This window comes from Blastomyces gilchristii (assembly GCF_000003855.2).
Source record: "Blastomyces gilchristii SLH14081 genomic scaffold supercont1.15, whole genome shotgun sequence".
NCBI lineage: Eukaryota > Fungi > Ascomycota > Eurotiomycetes > Onygenales > Ajellomycetaceae > Blastomyces > Blastomyces gilchristii.
Window position 1 is genome coordinate 105986 of NW_003101668.1, and position 19425 is coordinate 125410.

General features: G+C 47.3%; 6 protein-coding genes and 1 non-coding gene across 9 annotated transcripts; 3 read left to right on the top strand and 4 right to left on the bottom strand.

Annotated features, from left to right (window-relative positions):
• Positions 1–57: 57 nt before the first annotated feature.
• BDBG_06033 (F-box domain-containing protein) lies at positions 58–5644 on the bottom strand. The gene is made up of 3 exons (XM_002622807.2): positions 4238–5644; positions 2296–4155; positions 58–2213 (listed from the first exon to the last, which is right to left on the bottom strand). The coding sequence occupies exons 2-3, from the start codon at positions 2460–2462 to the stop codon at positions 533–535; spliced, it is 1848 nt and encodes a 615-aa protein (XP_002622853.1). The 5' UTR covers positions 2463–4155; positions 4238–5644; the 3' UTR covers positions 58–532.
• BDBG_06034 (uncharacterized protein) lies at positions 2615–5249 on the top strand. Its single transcript, XM_002622808.2, has one exon. The coding sequence runs from the start codon at positions 2835–2837 to the stop codon at positions 5106–5108; it is 2274 nt and encodes a 757-aa protein (XP_002622854.1). The 5' UTR covers positions 2615–2834; the 3' UTR covers positions 5109–5249.
• BDBG_06035 (peroxisomal membrane protein pex16) lies at positions 5255–7268 on the top strand. The gene is made up of 4 exons (XM_002622809.2): positions 5255–5638; positions 5730–5765; positions 5838–6687; positions 6769–7268. The coding sequence occupies exons 1-4, from the start codon at positions 5485–5487 to the stop codon at positions 6890–6892; spliced, it is 1164 nt and encodes a 387-aa protein (XP_002622855.1). The 5' UTR covers positions 5255–5484; the 3' UTR covers positions 6893–7268.
• Positions 6737–8478, bottom strand: BDBG_06036 (ribonuclease H2 subunit A). Its single transcript, XM_002622810.2, has one exon. It carries the CDS (start codon positions 8187–8189, stop codon positions 7158–7160), a length of 1032 nt encoding a protein of 343 aa, XP_002622856.1. The 5' UTR covers positions 8190–8478; the 3' UTR covers positions 6737–7157.
• Positions 8379–14558, top strand: BDBG_06037 (cupin domain-containing protein). Of its 3 annotated transcripts, XM_031722424.1 has the most exons (6): positions 8379–8698; positions 8799–8956; positions 9063–10283; positions 10348–10596; positions 10724–10935; positions 11010–14558. In XM_031722424.1, the coding sequence occupies exons 1-5, from the start codon at positions 8634–8636 to the stop codon at positions 10900–10902; spliced, it is 1872 nt and encodes a 623-aa protein (XP_031579650.1). In that variant the 5' UTR covers positions 8379–8633; the 3' UTR covers positions 10903–10935; positions 11010–14558. The 3 variants fall into 3 exon arrangements, with proteins under 3 accessions (XP_031579650.1, XP_002622857.1, XP_031579651.1); XM_002622811.2 differs by having other exon boundaries at positions 10724–14558; XM_031722425.1 differs by having other exon boundaries at positions 9096–10283; positions 10724–14558.
• Positions 14540–14642, bottom strand: BDBG_17448. The gene has a single exon. It is a non-coding gene; the product is annotated as a tRNA-Arg (tRNA).
• Positions 14643–15959: 1317 nt separating this feature from the next.
• BDBG_06039 (uncharacterized protein) lies at positions 15960–16897 on the bottom strand. Its single transcript, XM_031722426.1, has 2 exons — positions 16429–16897; positions 15960–16362 (listed from the first exon to the last, which is right to left on the bottom strand). Exon 1 carries the CDS (start codon positions 16853–16855, stop codon positions 16478–16480), a length of 378 nt encoding a protein of 125 aa, XP_031579652.1. The 5' UTR covers positions 16856–16897; the 3' UTR covers positions 15960–16362; positions 16429–16477.
• Positions 16898–19425: the final 2528 nt, after the last annotated feature.

A 19425-nucleotide genomic window follows, 5' to 3' on the forward strand; every position in this document is an offset into this window, starting at 1 on the left:
GACGAACCAGGTTATCTCTATTATTTTTGTTGTTAGTTACCACCTATACATGGATACCTACTTTTTAACTTTTTATTCTATTTTTTAGCTTCTACTTCTAGGACTACTTCTACTTCTAGGACTGCAAACATCCCCCTCATCAGACAGCAGAGAGGCAGGAATGGCCCAGGACACATTTCCCCTCATATTGTACACCTAGATGATAGATATACAGAAAGCTCCGTGGAAGTTCGTCTGAGTTTTGAACATTTGGAGTCCTAAGACTGTACGTGGTGTGTCTGTCCTGTACAATCGTGAGCAAAGGACACCCACCGGCCACGAGAAGAGGACGAGAGCTGTATAAACCGTCTATTAAAAAAGCAAGATATTTTTCCTGAAGGGCCCATGCACATGTACATGTGCAGGTACACGTGCTTACTACGTATGTTGAAGTCTAGGAGCTATTTATGAATCTACGCAGTAGATAGATAACTATCAGACTCAATTTACCATCTGATTCAGCTAAATATGAACTTAAAAAGCGACAATCCTTCTACGTAAAGTCATAACAACCCAGCAACTGCGTCCCCAATTCCCGCTCACGAAGCACCACAACCCGCTCATCATCAAATCCCACCCACCCCCTCATTCGTGCCGCCAACGCCAGCTCCCTCGACACATCCTGCAGCGCAAGCCCTAGTCCATCCCCGCGCCGCTCAATGGCTTCAGAAACTAGCTCCAAAGGTTGCTGTAACCGCCGTCTTTTCCACCGCCCCGTATCCGCATCCGCATCCGCATCCGCACTGGTTTCGTCGTTTCCATTTCCATTACGATTTTCATTCTCAGCGCTGATCTGAACACTACTATCTCTGCGCACCATCCGCGCCGAGGGAAACGACGACGATATCATATCCTCCAGTTCCCAAATACGAATCTCGCCACCGCGCGAGCTGACGGAGACTGCCCTCCCACGCTCACTCACCTGCACGCCAGATACCGAGGACGTGTGCCCCCAGAGCCGACGCCCCGTTTTGATCATGAGCGCGTCAGCGGTGGAGACGACGAGGTACATCGTCAACGTGTTGTCCGCGTGGGAGGTGAGGAGGTATGGATGGCTGTATGAGATCGAGGTGGGCGGTTGTGTGTATGAGAGACATGGGCTAAGGGGCGCGGAGGAAGTACTGATGACGATGGAGTCATTTTTACCGCTGTTTCTATGGATATTATGGCGCGTTTTGCCGTTGCCTCTGTTATTTAGTATTTTTATTGTCGGGGAATTAAAGGGGCTGGCGCAGAATTGGAGATCGACCGTGGTTGCGAGCCGGCTTCCTAGGTTTTCACCATCATGGTTTAGTCGGAGTTCCTGCAGCCCAACTGACCATCCGCAACCTATTCGGGGGAAGCTATATACTATGGATGCAATGATTTCGGTAGCTAATGACCGGATGGAGAGCGAAAGTGGTGCGTATATATTGTGGGCTTTAAGGGAGGCGATTAGCGTTGGCGATTTCATCGTTTGTTCTTGGACTTCCCCCTTCCCCTTTGCAAAAGCACAAAATCGGTAGAGAGACACTGTTTGGTTCTGGGATAGTGCAAAGAGATACGAGGATGATGATGCAAGAGCAGTAATGGCGCCATTCGATGATGCGGGATGTGAGTAGCGGAAATGGAAACGCGCACTGTCGCAGCTTAAAGAATATACGCTGTAACTCCCATCCTCGAATCCAACAATGACTTCGAAATCGCCATGGGGGCCATCCTCTGCCGTCACGGAAATCGCCGTGGGTGCGCTGCAGGAGCCCTTCCCTTCCCTCATATCAGAAAACGACAGCTTAGCCAGACACAGTTTCGTGTCTCCAGTAGTCCACGCGCGAAGCCCATTACCCGCATCGGCTGTGAACACTACCCCTTTGCATAGTTTCACTAACACCGGCGGGACCGACGGTTGTGCGACCTCGACTTCAGTGACCCGGCAAGACCCTTTGGACCAGTTATGCCGCAAACGATACTGTTTCTTCCAATCCGTATTTTCTAGATTCGTAGCTAAATGTTCATGGCCAATCCACCTCGACGGCCTTGGGGTATATCCAATAGGCCTGGGCGTGGTGCTGGAGGCGAGGCCCGAGTCCTTAAGATGACGAATACGGCGGGCTCGAGGCCATACCCAGCGCGAGTAGTATTTCTGCTTCCATAATTCCGAATCGCCGGCGAGTCCATGGAATCGATGTGATAATCTGGTGCGGGTTTTCAAAACGCAAGTGTTAGGATGATCATTACCAAGATGGACAGAACATGGTATAAATAGGTAGAGCGTACCTCTGGCATATACTCAGCGACTGAGTAGGCAGGAAACTCAGGATATGAAGTATGAGCTCATCGCTCAGTCCTGATAGAAGATCCTTCTTTCGAGAATCGTCAGCACGCACTCGCTTCTCCGGCGGCGCATTTGCTGTTTGGACGTCGTCAAGGCGACGTTTCGACATTTTACGGGGACGAAAAGGAATTCAAATAATCGTTAATCCATAAAAAAGACAGGCTACCAATACATATATCGATTCACTGTCTGACTGGGTGCGATGGTGCTGGAAGTTGGTTTTGGCGAGCGCCTCTTATCGGCGCAGACTTATCGCCACGTGATATCGTTCTGGTTGCACGCGCTCCAAGCGCGTCTTTCGGGCTCCCTCCGAAAACAGTGCACCACCACCGTGGAACGGGGGTTGGTCTAATTGCTTTAAGTCCCAGTGCGTTGCAATATTCTTAATACGTTTTCTGGGGACCAACTATTCCCCAGGCGCCCTAACAGCTGGGAGTTATGATCACCTCCATTATTCGCTATTGTCTCTGAGAAAGCCCCAATGGAGGGAGGTGATTTCAGCAATCTTGCAGAGCAGGTTGGCGGCCTCATCAACCAATGTCGACAATGGAAGCAAGAGAATGTGGAGCTGGCAACAAAGCTCGAAGAGCATGCGAAGCAGATTAAAGTTTTGGAAACGGAGAATTCAGACTTGCAACGACAGCTCGAAGCTATTGAAACGACTGACACTGACTCTGTTGATGAAGTAGAGAAAAGGCTACTCGAAAACAGACAGCAATATGCTCCACATTCGGTTATTCATGATCTCGGGGGTACAGCAGAGAAACCTGAAACGATTTCTTACGAACATTATGCGAGTCTAGCGAAGCGCTATGAGCAACTTTTTCAAGAAAATGCTAGCCTAATTGAATCCTTCTTCACAGTGAAGAAGAAGCTGAGGAGTTGCAAAAGCAAGGTCAATTTGTGGAACAAATGCTTCGAACGCGATACATTTGATGTTTACGTTCATGGGAAAAAGACTGTTTTTCGGAGGGACAATACAGTTGCGGCTCATCGCCCAGTGAGACACCATCGTCCTGGACAGAATGAAGCCGTATCTACATCCGGTATATCTACACTTGGATCTCCGGGTCAAATACGCCAACCCCACATGCATGAAAACGGTCTGGTCGAGGAGAATACGGCCATTGGAACATTGGAAAAGGCGCGAGAACCCCAATTACCCACCCTACCCAGTCCAAACACCCGAGCGGGAAGCGTTACTGGAGAGTCACTTCAGCAGCATTCCTCAGAGCTGAGCTCCTCGGATATAATGTCAACCCAAACACAAGATCCCCGATACGCTGTCGAGCCGCATATATTTCCAAGTTCTCCCCCCGTCGAGACCCCGATTTTCGTTTCGTCAAGGCCAGTTAAGGGGAGGGGGAGGGGAAATCAACATCCAGTGTTGAATAATGCCGCAGGCCTCCACGAGACTGGCAGTTTTACCACACCTGTTACTGTGAAAAGCGAGCCTACGTCAAGTAGCCCTCTTGAGAGGACCCATAGGACAAACAATAATAACGATATCGAGGGGGATAGCGACGATGACTGTTTAGATCTGAGTACCCGCGAAAAAGGCAAATTTGATTTTATACCAAGGGACCATGCTGATAGTCCACCTGCTCAACAATCAGACAATCGTTTTCCTGCCTTTGATGAGCGAGAAAATGTCAGAATAAAGCCACCAAATTTGGATCAGCGGCCATTAGCGGGAACCAAGCGCCGCTTAGCCCTTCAGCCGGTGAATGCCAATGTTCCTTCTATTCAACAAGGAGACGGGCATACCCCGAATCAAGGGGCCAAACGAAGACGGTATGAACCTAGAGGTGCTGAGCCAGTGCATTTAGTGGCAGAAGATGGAGAAGAAGCGAGTTGTCAGAGAGCGAATACGGGTCTTCATACTGGAAAACTGCACACGATCTCTAAAATTGAGATATCGAAATCCCCTGCTGCTGGTCGCCTCGAAGATCTTCTAGAAGGTGCGCCACGGCCACGACCAATACTGGCCTCCCCCTTTCGAAACCCTGAGGTTTCGGATAACTCACCCCTTGGAACCCCAAGTAAGATTTCGGCAAGGTCCATCACTCCCCGGACTGCTCGGCCGCAGGGTATCGAGAAGAGGGCCCGATCCGGGCGACAGCCCCCTCCTCCAACTTCGCGGAGTTTACGCAGTTCTGCCGGACCCCATCAGCCTCGAGCCGACGACGAGGTGGCACCAGAAGATGAACCATTTCGAGCTAGACCTCTTCATCGCCTCGGATTCGAACATTTCAAACTCAACCCAGAAAGAAACCAGGGACTTGATTATGCATTCGATGAGGTAGTTCGCAGGAAGGACCTGAGGAAATGCCTCCCGGGCTGCATCCGCCCACAATGCTGTGGGAAAGGTTTCCGCGCCATGGCAGAGCTCAAGGGATTCGGGACAGCCGGTAATAACGATGTATCTCTGGAGGATTTAGACCAGGAGGACCGACAAGTTCTGGATGAATACCTGGGCGACAATAGAAACGTCTTAGAGACAATGACGGAAAAAGAGCTGCGGGAGTTGCTTCTTGATGCGCGAACGAGACATCTTGCCAATCAGTTTGGAAAACACCGACACGTTCATGAACGAGGGCGTTCGCCGCCTGGGTTCTGGCGTACGGATATGCCTAGTACGCAAGAGCTGGAGCGTGATCGGGAAGAGGCGAGGATGGCTGAGCAGGAGAAGCTGGCGGAAAGATACAAGGAGGCGATGCGGCCAGGGGGTTTGTGGAAGTTTGCTGATGAATAAGTGAGTTGTGAAGTGCATCTATATACATATGTAATGGCTACATCCGGCTGTTTGCTATCCATATTGTTACTGGGGCATTTATTATAATAAGGAAAACACCGTTAATTATAAAGTACATCTAAATTTTAACTACTACCTACGGTGGTCTTCATTCAGTTTTGAGGTGAAAACCGAACCTGTTTGGAGAATCTAAGGTTTCTGATACCTTGTCTGCGCTGGAAAGCTCTCCGAATGCCTCGGCACCCAACCTGTTGATAGCGCGTCACGTGGAATCCCTCTCCGCTGCCGATCAACCACCCGCAACCAACACTACTCGACAACCACCCTTTTGGCAGATCCGACAGTGTCTGCCTTGACGCTTCACTGTCATATCGCGATGGAGCCCTTAAACAAGGACCGCAGTCGATTCCCAGCGGCTCTATCTCATCCGAGGAAACTGAAAGGACTGTATGAAGAATTTGTAACCAAAAATTCCAGCTCCATCAGCCAAATCGAATCCACCCTCCGATCCTTGTCATACATCATTCCAGGTATGGGCCCAGTATCCTTTCTGTTGTTGCGCGGATGCGCGGATGGGTCTGTGTTCTCGAACGTTGGCTAACCTGTAATTTTCTCTACTAGGACGTTTTCGAGAATCTGAGCTTGCTTCTGAGTCCCGTACGCCACCCCCCCCCTTTATGCACCAGGCTCACGAACTATGAGCGCATTTGGCAAACTAACGTCATATAGTTCATTCTGGGGTTCAGCTTCTATCGTTATACCATGATTCCCTCGTTTCAAGAGTTATTTCCCGGCTTCCTGCGACCATCACCCGTCCTAACCCTACTCCACATGCGCGATATACTAAATATTGGTCTTCGCGCTCCTCACTTTACCAACGGGTAGCCTTGACCTTACAGATGATTCAATATACAGAATTACTCTGGGAAATGATAGCCCGCCGTCGTGGAGAAAAAATCCGCTGGCGCGTGATCGTTTTTATCGAGGGCGTGAAGGCATTATGTCGATTGATATTACTCCGTCTCACGAACTCTAGACCATTGGTTTCTCCACCTTTACCGGAGAGGGAGGTAGATCCAAGGAGCCCTGAGGAAGAAGAAGAGAGTAATAACCTGTGGGATGATAAGTCGTCCCTTCATAGCGAAAGCGGATCAGCTTCAGACTTAAGTTGGACGATGCCAAGGACAGGCCTATCGCTACCGACTTTGCCGGATGTTGGCGACATTTCAAATTATCTGATATCTAGAGTCCTTACAGCCGATGATATAAAGCCTCCGAAAAGTCTTCTTCATCGAGTTACCGGGCAGGGCCAACTCGCTGAGGTGCTGTATATCATTCGCCCACTGATCTACGCGCTGGCCCTCCAGAAATGGCGCAACAATAAGAAGAGCTGGACTCCATGGCTTATTGGCTTTGGCATGGAGTATGGATGCAGACAACTTGCGAAGAAGGATTTCCGAGAAAGAGTTGCAGGCGGTTTACGGGCCTTGACGGCTCTAGAGAAGGAGGAGCTTCGGAAACGGGGTTGGGCAATGGGCTGGTGGGTGATGAGGGGAGCGTTTTATGAAAATATTACGAAGTACGTTCTGGTCTTGTTCAATTCCTTATGCGCCACTGAGTGTGAAATTGTTTACGGATGCTAACCATATTGTGTGCGTAGGGTTTGGCTGCAAAGTTTCGCTAAGAGACTAGAAGGCAAGCCATTAATTGGATTGATCGGAGGTATTGTGGAAGACTACCAATATCTCTGGGATACTTATTACTTCCCAACAGCCACTCTCTGATCCGAGAATCTTTCCCTTTGTTATTCAAGAGTCTGAGGTTTCAACTTCCTAGTTTATGGCAATTCCCCTTTTGTTTTGGTTTATTATAGAGAACGGGCTACGTGTGTATTATAGGGGAGCATTACAATGTGCGGGATGCATCATTTCTTTTTCGTTTTAATGGAGAGGCAAACCTAAAAGGGTTCCTCCGTTATAATTTGTCATTATATCGCCATTTTAAAGCGATAATAGAGTATTAATGGGATATCAAATTTTTTGAGCGTTTTCAAAATATCTCCTGAGGCCTTTGGCCGTACCAATCTCGTAACTCGTCATTTTCCTCATTATTCCCAGCCCTAGTTGCCGAAATTGAAAAGAAATTAGTTAACCGTTGCGCCTCCTCGTCTTCCTCAACAGGCCAGTCCACTCTGACCCCTGTTTTTGATTCGAGTAGTTCCCTCGCAGTCCCCCAACTAAATCGACATTCATACCCCCATCCAAATAATGTATCCATATCATTCTTGAGCCATGAAACACATTTGGAATCAGAAGGATAGCCGCTACCCCAGCCCTCAGTCGCGCTGTCTTGCTTCACGGTATCCCGCTGTTTCAACAGAGCCTCATAACATATCTCCAACGCCACGTCCCTCGTAACTTTTGCGCAGATACTCGCTGCACTGACAGAGGGATACAGCGAATCCGCCTTCTTGGCCACCGTAATCTTTAGCGAGGGGAATACCCGCTCCAACTTCCTTTGGTATGTTTCTGGATTCCCAATAGTGTCGATATATACCTCTCTCACGTTAACTCCCTTCTCCTCGACAATACAGCGAATAAGCTCTGTTGTTGCATCCATGGCCTGTGCGTTGAGATTATAGTTTCTTGTGCGAGGTCGAAGCATGCCTGCAGATATGTCTCGTGCTGACATCACCTTGACCCCCCAGCCGCAGGATGTGCTCAAAGAGTTGTCGGGGCTACAGAGGAGGTGCATGAGGTTTGATCGGACGGCGGGAGTGAGCACTTTGCTATCATCGAAGTGATGCTCTTCTGCTAATAGGGAGTGGTGGAGTGATAGTGGGAGGTAGAATGCGCTGTAAACCATGGGGCCCAGAACGGGGCCCCTGCCAGCTTCGTCAACACCGAGAACGCATGGGGTTGGTTCAATTGAGTCTTTTGAGGATGTTAAGGGTGTTGTTGACGGGGTTATGACTGGCGGACACGGTGAGTAATGTGTGTATGAATCTCCAGCTAGGAGGGTAGAAGCGTGTATTGATGGCGGTATAAAGGGTACGCTGCTGGGCGAATCCTGACTATCCATTGAGGAAGGTGAGGAATGAGGCGATGGTGTTTATTCCTGTTGTATGGCTGGTATTCAGGGCTCTTTTTACTTCGCCAATGTGTGTCTTTATCATAGGTCAGTGATCCGTATACTCCGTTCATTGTACAGAGTACAGAGTAAAAGGAGACGTGACGTTGCTTAGCTAAATAACACGCGTCCCCCAGACCGGGATTAGTGCCGTTTATTCGCGTTGGCTCTATTACGGCATTATGCTCCCCTCCCACGGCGCACCAACAAGGCCCAGCAGCACCATATACAACAACAACAACGACGCAGGGGAATATATATCTGTATTGAGCGGAGCCCTTTCACTTTCATTGTCGCTGCCGAATATCTCCTGCTTCTTGGGCCATCGCCGCTGATCGCGGACATATTATGCTTTCCCGACTTTAAATCTTCAACAAACCATTACAATTCTGCAATATGCCACCTCGAGGACTTGCAAAAGCTCGCGACTTCGACTACTCCAATGTGGGTAAGGCTGGAAGGTAAGTACTTGAATTCTCGAGATTCGAAGCTGGATTGCCATTGCGGGAATGCGCGCAAACTGCGACAATATTTACTAAGGTTTTGGTATCTTCCTATTAGGCGCACGGGCATTACCTTAAAGGAAGGGAAACTCGATGAACATGGCATGGAAGAGATTGAGGGGATGTTCTCATCGCCGGAGAAATCCCCAGTTAGGACTAATGGCCATGGCTACGGAAACGATACCCTAAACTCAGAGGATATGGAAACCGGAGATAGTACGTTCCCCTCCCCATCCCCCTCCTCAACAAACGCAGAGGGTTCACTAGGGTTTAATAACGTTTGCTGTGCAAAGATGGATCCTATATACTCATTTCACTCTAGGTAGCATCCCGGAACCGGCTGACGTACTTTCAGGCCGACGTGTGCAACGAAATCCCTTGCTTTTGCCTCCTCGATCGCGCTCCCCGATGAAATCAAACATGTCCGGTTCCCCGAGAAGAACTCCAGGGATCCGGTCGTCCTCTGTTGCCCATTATGGCCCATCCTCCAGCCCTATTTCTGCACGGCCATCAGCCAAGCGTGCTCTTGACTTTTCTCATGCGCCACGCTTGGCCAGGTCGCCTCCCGATATGCCTTTAGAAGCTGACGAACCTGCGGACTTCTCGGATGACGGCAATCATTTAATGGATGATGAAGCGGAGGATACCCACTTTGCAGAGTCGCACGGAGATTATCACGAAGGCTACGATAATGTAGATGGAGACTCACCAAACCCTCAGAATCAAGATGATGACGACGATGAGAATGACGCACCAGTTGAGGACCCAGAGGACCCAGAGGATACCGGAAGCGAACCTTCACCTTCAATAATTGCGAAAACGGTGGGGAGGAAGCGCAAGAATGCTCAATCAAAACCCAAATCTTCAACCAGGACACAACAAGAACGTGAAGCGGATTCGGAGCCAGCCCCTAATGCATCAGCTAAGCCCGCACCAAAACGACGAGGAAGAAAACCCAAAGCCGCAACTACAGAAGTAGATCATGATGTCGAGGAGGACGCAGATGGCTTCAGAGCACCCAAGAGAGCGAAAACAAGTGGTTCAAAGGGACGATCCAACCTTCATATGTCCGTCGAACAAGAACAGGAGCTAAATTCAGTTGTGGAGAACATCACAAACCGAAATGGACCACTGAAAAACCGAAGTTTATATATACTTAAAAGAGAAACGCCCTCAGATCAATCCGCAAGGCATACCCGCTCTGGTCGGGTATCAGTACGCCCACTTGCGTATTGGCGCAACGAACGGTGTGTGTATGGAGATGGGTCTGCGGAAGTTGGACAACGCTTCCCATTATCGACGATTAAAGAAATCATTCGAACAGAAGAGCTGGATACGAGAGTAGACAGGAAAGGGAAACAGTCATCCAAGAAGAAATCTAAATCCAAGTCCAAATCCAAAAGGTCTAAGGACGACCCATCTGATGATGAGGATGAGATAGATAACGCTGAGCCATGGGAAACGGAAGAAGGGGTGTTTTACGGTCCAGTAAAGAAGTGGGATCCAAAAACCCAGAGCGCCACGCAGGAAGAGGAAATGATAGGTGTGTTGCCTCCGTTTGAAATAGCTTCAATGGAAGGGCTACTTTTACTAAATTTTGGGTATAGATGTTGCCTTTGCTCCTTCTGCAATAGAAACGCATGAAGTGAAGGATTCCACATTCCGATTCGCGAAAATACTCAACAACGTTTTTCTAGGTTCTGGATTTGTTGATATGCCCCCTGGCGCTGTTAAAAGACAAAAGAACTCTAAGAAAATGCACATGGTTTTTTTTGTCTACCACGGCCGAATACGGGTTGATGTGTCAGGACTTCAATTCAGCGCTGGAAAGGGGTGCGTTTTTCAAGTTCCCCGAGGTTAGTATCCGCAACATTTTTCTTCACGTTCCTGTTTCCTCCACCTTCTACTATTCTTGCCAGTCAATTTTGCTACCATTGTAAATCGCAATATTAACTTCTGACATTGTTGACGTGGGGATTATAGGAAATAATTATAGTTTTGCCAATGATTATGACAAACCCGCTGCGCTCTTCTTTACCCAGGGGTGTGTTCCCCAGAACAAGGAGGGTGAGAGTGATAGTGCCGAGCCCACTTCTGTACCTGTAGAAGCACCTGTGCAGGCACCGGCTGGTGCAAAGAGAGGTAGACCGAGGCAGCATTGAGCGCGCTTTTATTTCGGTGATTGTTGGTCTCTAGTTAGTAATCAAGTGGTTGTTGGTATGGTTATGGGTGGATGTGCTTGCTCACCCTATTATTTTTCTTACCTCAGTTCAGCGGATACTCGGGGGTCGCATTCTATGTCGCTCGGGGTGTGCGGAGTACTCTCTACGCTCTAGCTTGACGCTGCATTTATGTCTGGCGTTTTGGTTGGCATTGTGCATTTCAGCAGGTTGTTGAGATCTCATGCCTTGTCGGAGAAGGTATATTTCGCGGCATAATTTATTATATTCTATTGAGAGTGTATATTTTTACCTGGTGTATCATCGAAAGAGCGTGTATTTGCTTTGATATCTTTATATCCACGTATATTCCCCTAAAGCTGAGAGCAAGTATTCGACCCTGCTGTGTGGTTTCTTAATCAGCGATCTCAATCACATGACCGTGTGTTGCTGCGGCCCGAGCACCAAATCCCAACCACTCATCCAAAACTATCGTGAGGGGTTCAGACAAACGACCACTCCTCCTACGAACAACATCCGGGGGGCTGGATGTATCAGTACATGGGTATTTTCAAGTGTGTGCTATGAGCCAGTTATCTATCTGGAATCTCCATACCTAGTTGGCGTGAAGAGATTCCTCTTTTACAGTGACGTCGTTTGGTTTTGCTCGAATTTCCAGGATTCCAGAAGAAAAGAGCCTGGTGAGAACATCAATTCCTTTCAGGCACCAAAGGACCCGTTTATTGTGTGGATGAGCCTTGTTCACAAACAAAGAATGGAAAAGAGAGCTCCGTGACAGGCCCCTTCGATTCTCAAGGTTCTCGACTCCCCCTACTCTCGCCCTGGCGGTCCAATGGCGTCCAACCGTTCACCGCCTTTGGAGCATATGAGAACTAAGGCCAACTCACCAAGAATACCAAGGAGAGAGGCCAGGACGTGCAGCAGCGCACAAAACAGTATTTGGCTGATTTTAACAAAATTCCTTCCCACGAGTTAAGGGTGCAATTGGCCTTCCAAAACCCTTTCCCGCCTCAACCGTGATCAGCGGTATCACGCATATGTATGTCTAAGGGTTGACCGCTCTCGCCTTTTGGTTCTCTTCATCGCTCGGTCTCTGCGTAAGAAACCGCCTCACGGTAATTGAATAGCGTGGGACTGTGGATCAGGTTCGGTTATGTACTATACCGATCCTGCATGGCTTCGTTGGGCATCTATTATTATTCAAAACCCTACATACATGCCGTTCAAATTTTCACATCATCTCTGTCCCGGGAAAGCCAGTTCATGCCTCATTATTTGTTGTTATTATTTTTTACGAGGGCTTGGTCCACCGCCGCCGCTCAAGAAAAAGAAAAAGCATGTTGCTAGCTCTCAAGTAGCATTTACATGTGCATGAGTAGACTGGTGCAGCCTCACTATGGTAATGATGCATACTTTTAAACAAAAAATGGGAGGGCGGACAAAAGTTGCCGATATCTTGAAATTGTCGAGCTTTGGATGATGAGCTGGATTAAAGATACAGGCTCCTTTTTTCCCCTTCCGAGCCTTTCCACCCAATCCTCCGAGGTGGACATGTCGGAAATCCAACAGACGGGATGCATGTTCCCCCTGTTCTGGTTCATATTCCCTGTTTCCTGACGAATTGAGAGTCAGGTTCCAAAAGCGTGGCACCATCAACGCACTTTGACAACTAACAAGGTTGTTTTCGAGTGCGCTAGACCTTACGCTGGTGGGATGGCGCGAACTGCTGTCATATGAAAAATGGACTGGTGAAAGTTCGCTCTGTTCTGTCAAGGCTGTATGGAGAGCATCCTCAACGTGGACACGGTGGCGGAGCGGATGTCAGAAGGAATTTGCTTCCGCATCGTTGAGACTGGTGACAACGTATCGGGGATTCCACATTTTAACCTTCATGGTTCGTGCTTTCACGTCTGCAAACACTTTTTGGCTAGCTATGGTGTTCGCTGGGGCGATCATCAACATCATCCTCCACCTCATCCGCTTCCACCCCCGCTCGAGGGATGATGTCAAGTTTTTTTCGGTTCGTGGAATCATGGATACTTTGATTTTGCCGCATTTGATTTGACGCCCTCCGTTCTCGCAATGCTCGTCTAGCACTATCCGGAAACCAACTGCGTGATTTGTCCACCTCATCACGAATGAATTTGTCACTTTTATTCCCAAGCCCCCCAAAAAGCCTGCAGGGTTGGCCTGCACCAGGAAAGAAGCCTCGTCTTGACATGCACAAACAAGTCAGCAAACCGCAATGGCTGCCTCCTGCCGTTCCCAAAATATTGGTTCGCCCATCGGATGATGACGTCTCGACACTCCACGTTCCCCAGGCTTGTATCAAAGTTCTTTCTCTTGGTGGAAACGTGGACTCTAACCAAAGGTGGGCTCGTTCAACTCTTTTACGACCATGGCAGTTTGGAAATTCTGGAGTAGAAATATTTTGCGATTGCGACTGTTATAATATTTCATATTCCTCTGATGGTAATATATAACATGTTGCAAATTGTAGCTTTATGTTTTATTATTACTATTATTATTACTTCGTTGACATTCCGCTCCGTTGAAAATTTGCTTTAAAAACTACTCTTGATATTAATAGTACTATCAAGCCGATAATGACAGCAATAAGAGGCGTGGCAGGGTGATCTTCTATCATGGTCAGCTGGTTCAAAATATATTTGCCACCGACGAATTCCTCTGGAATCCTCAGCAGCCATTCATTCATTGCCAGTGCTCCACTGGTTCGTCAGGTGCTGGGTTACCGTCGACGGTGGTCATGCTCTACATAAGCATGAGCTTCTACAAATGCACCCTAGGACGGGACAGGCCAATGACGCTGCACAGTAAACATTCCCTTCCTTCAGGGCACCATACGTCGGAGGCACCTCCCTCCACCTCTCATTCCAGCTGCGAATTCTTTTCCCTCAACACAAGAGGTATTTCTGTCGGGCGTCTACCGCCCCTTGACCAAGGTGATTGAACTGGAAGGAGGCGGAAATCAAAATGACCATAGTGAATTATTCGGCCCTATATCTGCCCGAATAATCATACCCTATGGATTGTGCAGACCCCTTTGGGCCAAACGTTGCTGAACCCTATTAATACAAGGGATATATAATCATAAATGTGAAGCCCCTTATTCATTGGGGAATACTGCCTCACCTCCCAGGTAATCACAGCCAAAAATAACTCCAACGACAGAAACGAGCCATCAATGATGAATCCATGCTGCCAACAGGAGGAAATCCGCCCAATCAAGTCAAGACCATGTACATGTACATACATATCCTTCTTTCGGCCTGAAACACCGGTGCCCTTCACAATCGTTACAAAGGCAACCCCTGAAGACAAAAAAATTCCATAAGTGTAGATACTATATTGCGGTATGGTATATACATAATAACGAGGCGAGAGTGACGAGAAGTCTAGATCCGTCATCCTTGGCTCGAATTCGACGAGGGATCGATCATATTGGTTTTTTCTGGTTTAAATAATAATAGTATCGATTCTAGCCCCTTTATAATCGCAACAATTGGTTGGAAATCCGACGGGGTTTTTTTAGGATGATACGGAGGAAATCAGGAAAATAATAAAAAATAAATAAAACAAAAATAAAATAAAAAAGAATCGACCGACGCAGGACTCGAACCTGCAATCTTCCGCAGACTGGAAAGTCGGACGTGAATCCGGTGAACCGGAAACGGATGCGTTAGCCATTACGCCAGCCGGCCAGTGATGTTGGGTTTTCTGGGGAAGTGTGCGCACACTAAGTTAAGCTGTGGTGGAGATATTGTAGTTAGGTTAGGTAAGTTAGCAATTAACCGAGGTAACTAATCTATCTAGCCTAGTTCGCCAGATCCCGGGCCCCATGCCAACCTTATGCTGGCTGAACCTTGGTACGATCCGGGCTGGGCGGTGGCTGGATTGGCCGAGGCTACGCTACGGTAGGGCTTAATTAACTATTTAAAGCCAACATCATCAAGATATATCATATTGCAATTTACAGATATTTCTCTGATAATATCAATGAATGATATCACAACTACAGTTCTCCCCTGGTCTAGATTGTGATTCTGCTAAGATATTATTTGTCCCAAACTGGTTCATTCTCAACACCTCCAGCAGGAGGATAACTTTGCAACATCACCATTCTGCAGGAGACCATTTCAACATATCATTCATTTATCTCTTTACTTACTTTTGTGTTTATTTTGCCACTTCAAAAGCGCAGATATATACGACATTGATCAACTGGCCTCAAGGAGTTTTTGCATAGTCAATATAACATATTCTTAAATGATATTACTTACTCCCATTGAGCAGCACAATTCCTCGATCTTTTTGATACAGGCATGTATTTCTTGATCCAGCACGGAGTTCTAACTGAACGATATTAGCGTTCCTATACAGTACAACCCGTGTTTAGATAGAATCATCCCCAGCAGTTCTTCTTTTATAAAAAAATAGAAAACCCTGCTGAGAAAGATGAAGTCCCCGAGCAAGGATCGCAGATGCATTCCAAACGAACATGTGGCCCCCTTCCGCTCAATCATTATCTGCCATTAATATTTTCTCCATGTAATACCATACCGGATGACATGTAGTTCGTTCCAGATGGCATATATTGGGGCTCCTCATTCAAACTGCCAACATTCTGCCTCTCTCTAAATCTTGTCTGGGTCCTTCAAAATCGTTCCTGACTTCAATCATCAACTTTTGCTTGATCCTATTGCTTGTTAGCGTGATTCAGCTGCTGAGTGGTTGCTTTGACATTTAGCTTTCATGGACGCGTCTGGAGGTTGTGCTATGTTACATGTACATAGAAGAGCTGGGGAAGAATAGTTCACAAAAGCTTTTCAGTTAACATCCCTTGTGTAATCTATAATGAGGTTGTATAGATGTGGGGGTGGTTCGTGAACTGATCTTGTTTGGTGATTCATATTCCTTTGAGTCTACTATTGCATATTAATAAGTAACTAATTAATATAGTTATGATTCAATCTGATCAAACTACATTGTTACCTCTGAATAATTCATGTTGTTATTATTTTGTTAATTTTTATTTGCATTTAATTTAATCATTTTTCATGTCCCTGTGTTAAGTTAGTTACTTGTCGGTGTCAAATTTGATACACTTCTTTTCCTTCTTTCACCAATTCACAGCCAAGCCCCTGCGCGGGTCACAACCAGGTCGTCACCAAGCAATCCCGTTGTCCAAGCCAAGTCCGGGAACAGCTAACTAGTTAACTAGCTAGAGTCAAATGAAGAAAAAAGATCACGAACAAGCATCCATCGCGCGATATCAGGCAGCGCCATTATTGTTTTTGGGCCGTGTCCCGCGCCCGGAATCTCCAGCGGACTAAATTCTAATCAGGCGATATAAAACTTTTCGGTGGGCAAAGGGAGTAGGGAACTCGGGCAATTGAAAATTCACTATGGCCCAAGTAGCTGCTGTCAAGCAATCATTTAACTTATGTAACTATGCCATTGTGTCATGGGGACGTCCCGAAGACTCACAGATAACCGGGGCGTTCGCTGTCGTCGGCTGTTGGTTGCAACACGGCGGTCATCCCCAGCACGCCCGCCAATCATCAACAATGCTGCACAGTTCGACCCGAGCGGGAGTCACTAACGGACTATCAGGTTGCGAAAGGCTTTCTTCTCCAGCCCTGCACCCGCGATGGAGCGGTTCGTCAGCCGCATGAACGCTTCTTGGGTAGTGTGATAGGGAGAACGCTGGGGCGAGGGCGGGAAACAGCACGAATAAAAGAGCGCAGCAATCCGGGAACGGAAGATGTGTCTCATCTAGCCAGCCGGCCTTCGTTGCCCAAGTTTTTTGCGTTTGCGGTTCCTTCCAGCAGTTCCGTGATGATTTGCATGAACTGCATTGGCGAACTGCTTTTGGGGACGGACTAACGATGTGTAAACAGCCACCAGCGCCCATACACAGCCGCAACGCCCGGGGTTTCTCCCAGCTGCATCCAGGAGGTAGTTCTTTAAGGGATTGGCCGGAGCGATTTTCACCCAACGTGAGATGAACTAAGGCAACTTTATTTTCGGGCTTTGTTCACCTTATACTTCCTGCCTTCATCACGGCCCAAGCCTGGGATACAGTCGCCTCTTCGAAGTCAGGAGAACGTCTTTCCCACTCATTTTTTGAACAATCGGAATTTTTTTTTTTTTTTTTTTACACCATGCAGCAGTTATAATCCCTTGGGGTAGTGGGCGGGCAAGATTACTACTGGCAGAGAAGTCAACATTTTACATGCTTTTTGGGCATGCGTATTTACACTCCAGTTGGGCAAACAAAATTTCAGACCACTAGACGGCAGATTTCTCCTAAATTCGGGCGCTTTGTTGATGTCATTTCAGCTCGAAGTGGCAGAGGGGTTTGCGCATGGGGGATGGGGTGTCCTGCATTTATTTCTCGGCGATTGAACCATCTTGAGGCATGGGCAATCGAAGATCGATTTATGTGAAGTAAAAATGAAGAATGTAGCGGTGACTTCACCGCTTTCGACCACTCCCTCCTGTCCATACTTAATACATTATGTATCACATTGATAGCCCTTTTCTCTATCCTTAGGGGGTTTTTACCTTTGCGTAGGAAGGAAGAACCCCGCTGATATTACAACAGCGAAGATCATGCAAAATTAATAATATACATACTCTGTGCATACAATCATATAAAAATGATGATATGGGTGGCGTTTCAGAAGGAAAAAAAGAAAAGAAAAATTCCAAGACGTCGGGGCGATCTGCTGGCCGGATGTCGGCCTGATAGTTACTAGTTACTAGTTACACTACGAAGATAGTTAGTTACATGCCACATGGTCGTCGTCGCGAATATGCTGTGTTGCCTTCCAGACAATATGGGAAGAAGTGGAATAACCTGCAGTATAGTATGTATGGACGAATTTATTCCATCTGTTATTTACTCGGAGCCTCCGGCCGACGTGTAATTCAACAACAACGCCCAGCCAGACACACGGTTAGTGTCCCGGCTAACTCTCAGATAGTCAGATATTGCCCCCCCATGCTGATTGAAAGAATTCTTCCGCGCGCCCTGTTTGGGGGGGTTCAATCCCACATCGCCCCACGGATTGCTGATGATGATGGCCGGAGCGAGATAGATGATTATTAGCTGGTCGGCGGGAGATGCAACAGTTCGTGACAATCCATGACAATTCACTGGATTCCTATGCCAAATCCCTGCTGCATAGAATCCGTTCATTATCATTTCTTTTCATTTCTTTTTTCTTTTTCTTTTTCTTTTTTTTTTTTTTTTTTTAAATTTGCATTACAACTTTTTACGCGGTACTTTCAACCGCCTGAAATTGAATATGACCCCTCCCTCTCCATGAAACTCCCTAGACAAGGACCCAGAATATTTGAGTTAAGATCATACTCCAAGGGCAGCAGCACTGTTTTGGTTTCCCTCGTTTACAATGCCAACTAATCTAATATCAACTTTCAATAGTTGCGAAAAATCTAGCATTTCCCCTGTCGCGCAAGTTTTCCGCTTGTTAAGTAAGGTAAGTCTTCTCAAGGTTTATATGTATGAGATCCCTTGCAAGTGAGGCTTCTGATGGAGACGTTGGTGGCACAGTCCCTTGCATTGTGCGATGGTACACACGATTTATACTTCTACAGGGGCTACGACTACTACACCGGGCCCACACACCACACCGTGTGTCGTGGAGTGAACATTCGGGGATTTTTTTTTTTTTTTTTTTGGTTCATTTTTCTGCTCACCGCATGGATATATTCCCTGATACGTCGATTGGCCAAAATGAAAAAGGGACAGTCACTGAGCCAATTTCTTATTTGGGGGCTAGTTCACACTGTTTTCAAAGCGAAGGATATGTACACCGCAACATGTATGTCGGACATTATCATCTCTCATAAGAGTGTTCAGTGGGTGACCTGACCTACGGCTGAACATACGATTTGAGAACCCCTCCTTTTTTCTTTTTTAGGGTACAGACCATCTAATAATAGGTGTCATATTGCGCGTAGCCACGCTATCAATTGCGATCATCATAGATCATGCCCTCAGGTGAAGATGAAAATTCATAGAGAAATAGTAGAAATGCAATGGAAGAAAAACCCCATCTCATTTAATTGTGCCCCAGCTCTGCCGTTCGACTTCACCTCAGGGCATGGCAACTGGGTTCGACCTACCACGTCCTGTTCGCCGTTGCTCAAGATTCTTCACCGCATGCTCCATCCAGCGCAAAAGCAGGGAGGCACCATGTATTTGCATGTACTGTTCATGTACATGTACATGCAACGTACAAAGAGTAGAGAAATTCCTCATTGGCGGAATACTCTTTAATAGTCTTTCTAGACGCCTCATTCTCAATTTCATGGGGGCGGCTATCTACAGTACATATTCCCATAGCCGCGATGTCTTCTGGAGGACGAGTTTTAGCTGCGATCTGCGCTTGTTCGGCAGACACATGTAGAACATTGGAGCAACCTCGTTTAATGACCGTCTTGGTTGGTCCTAGT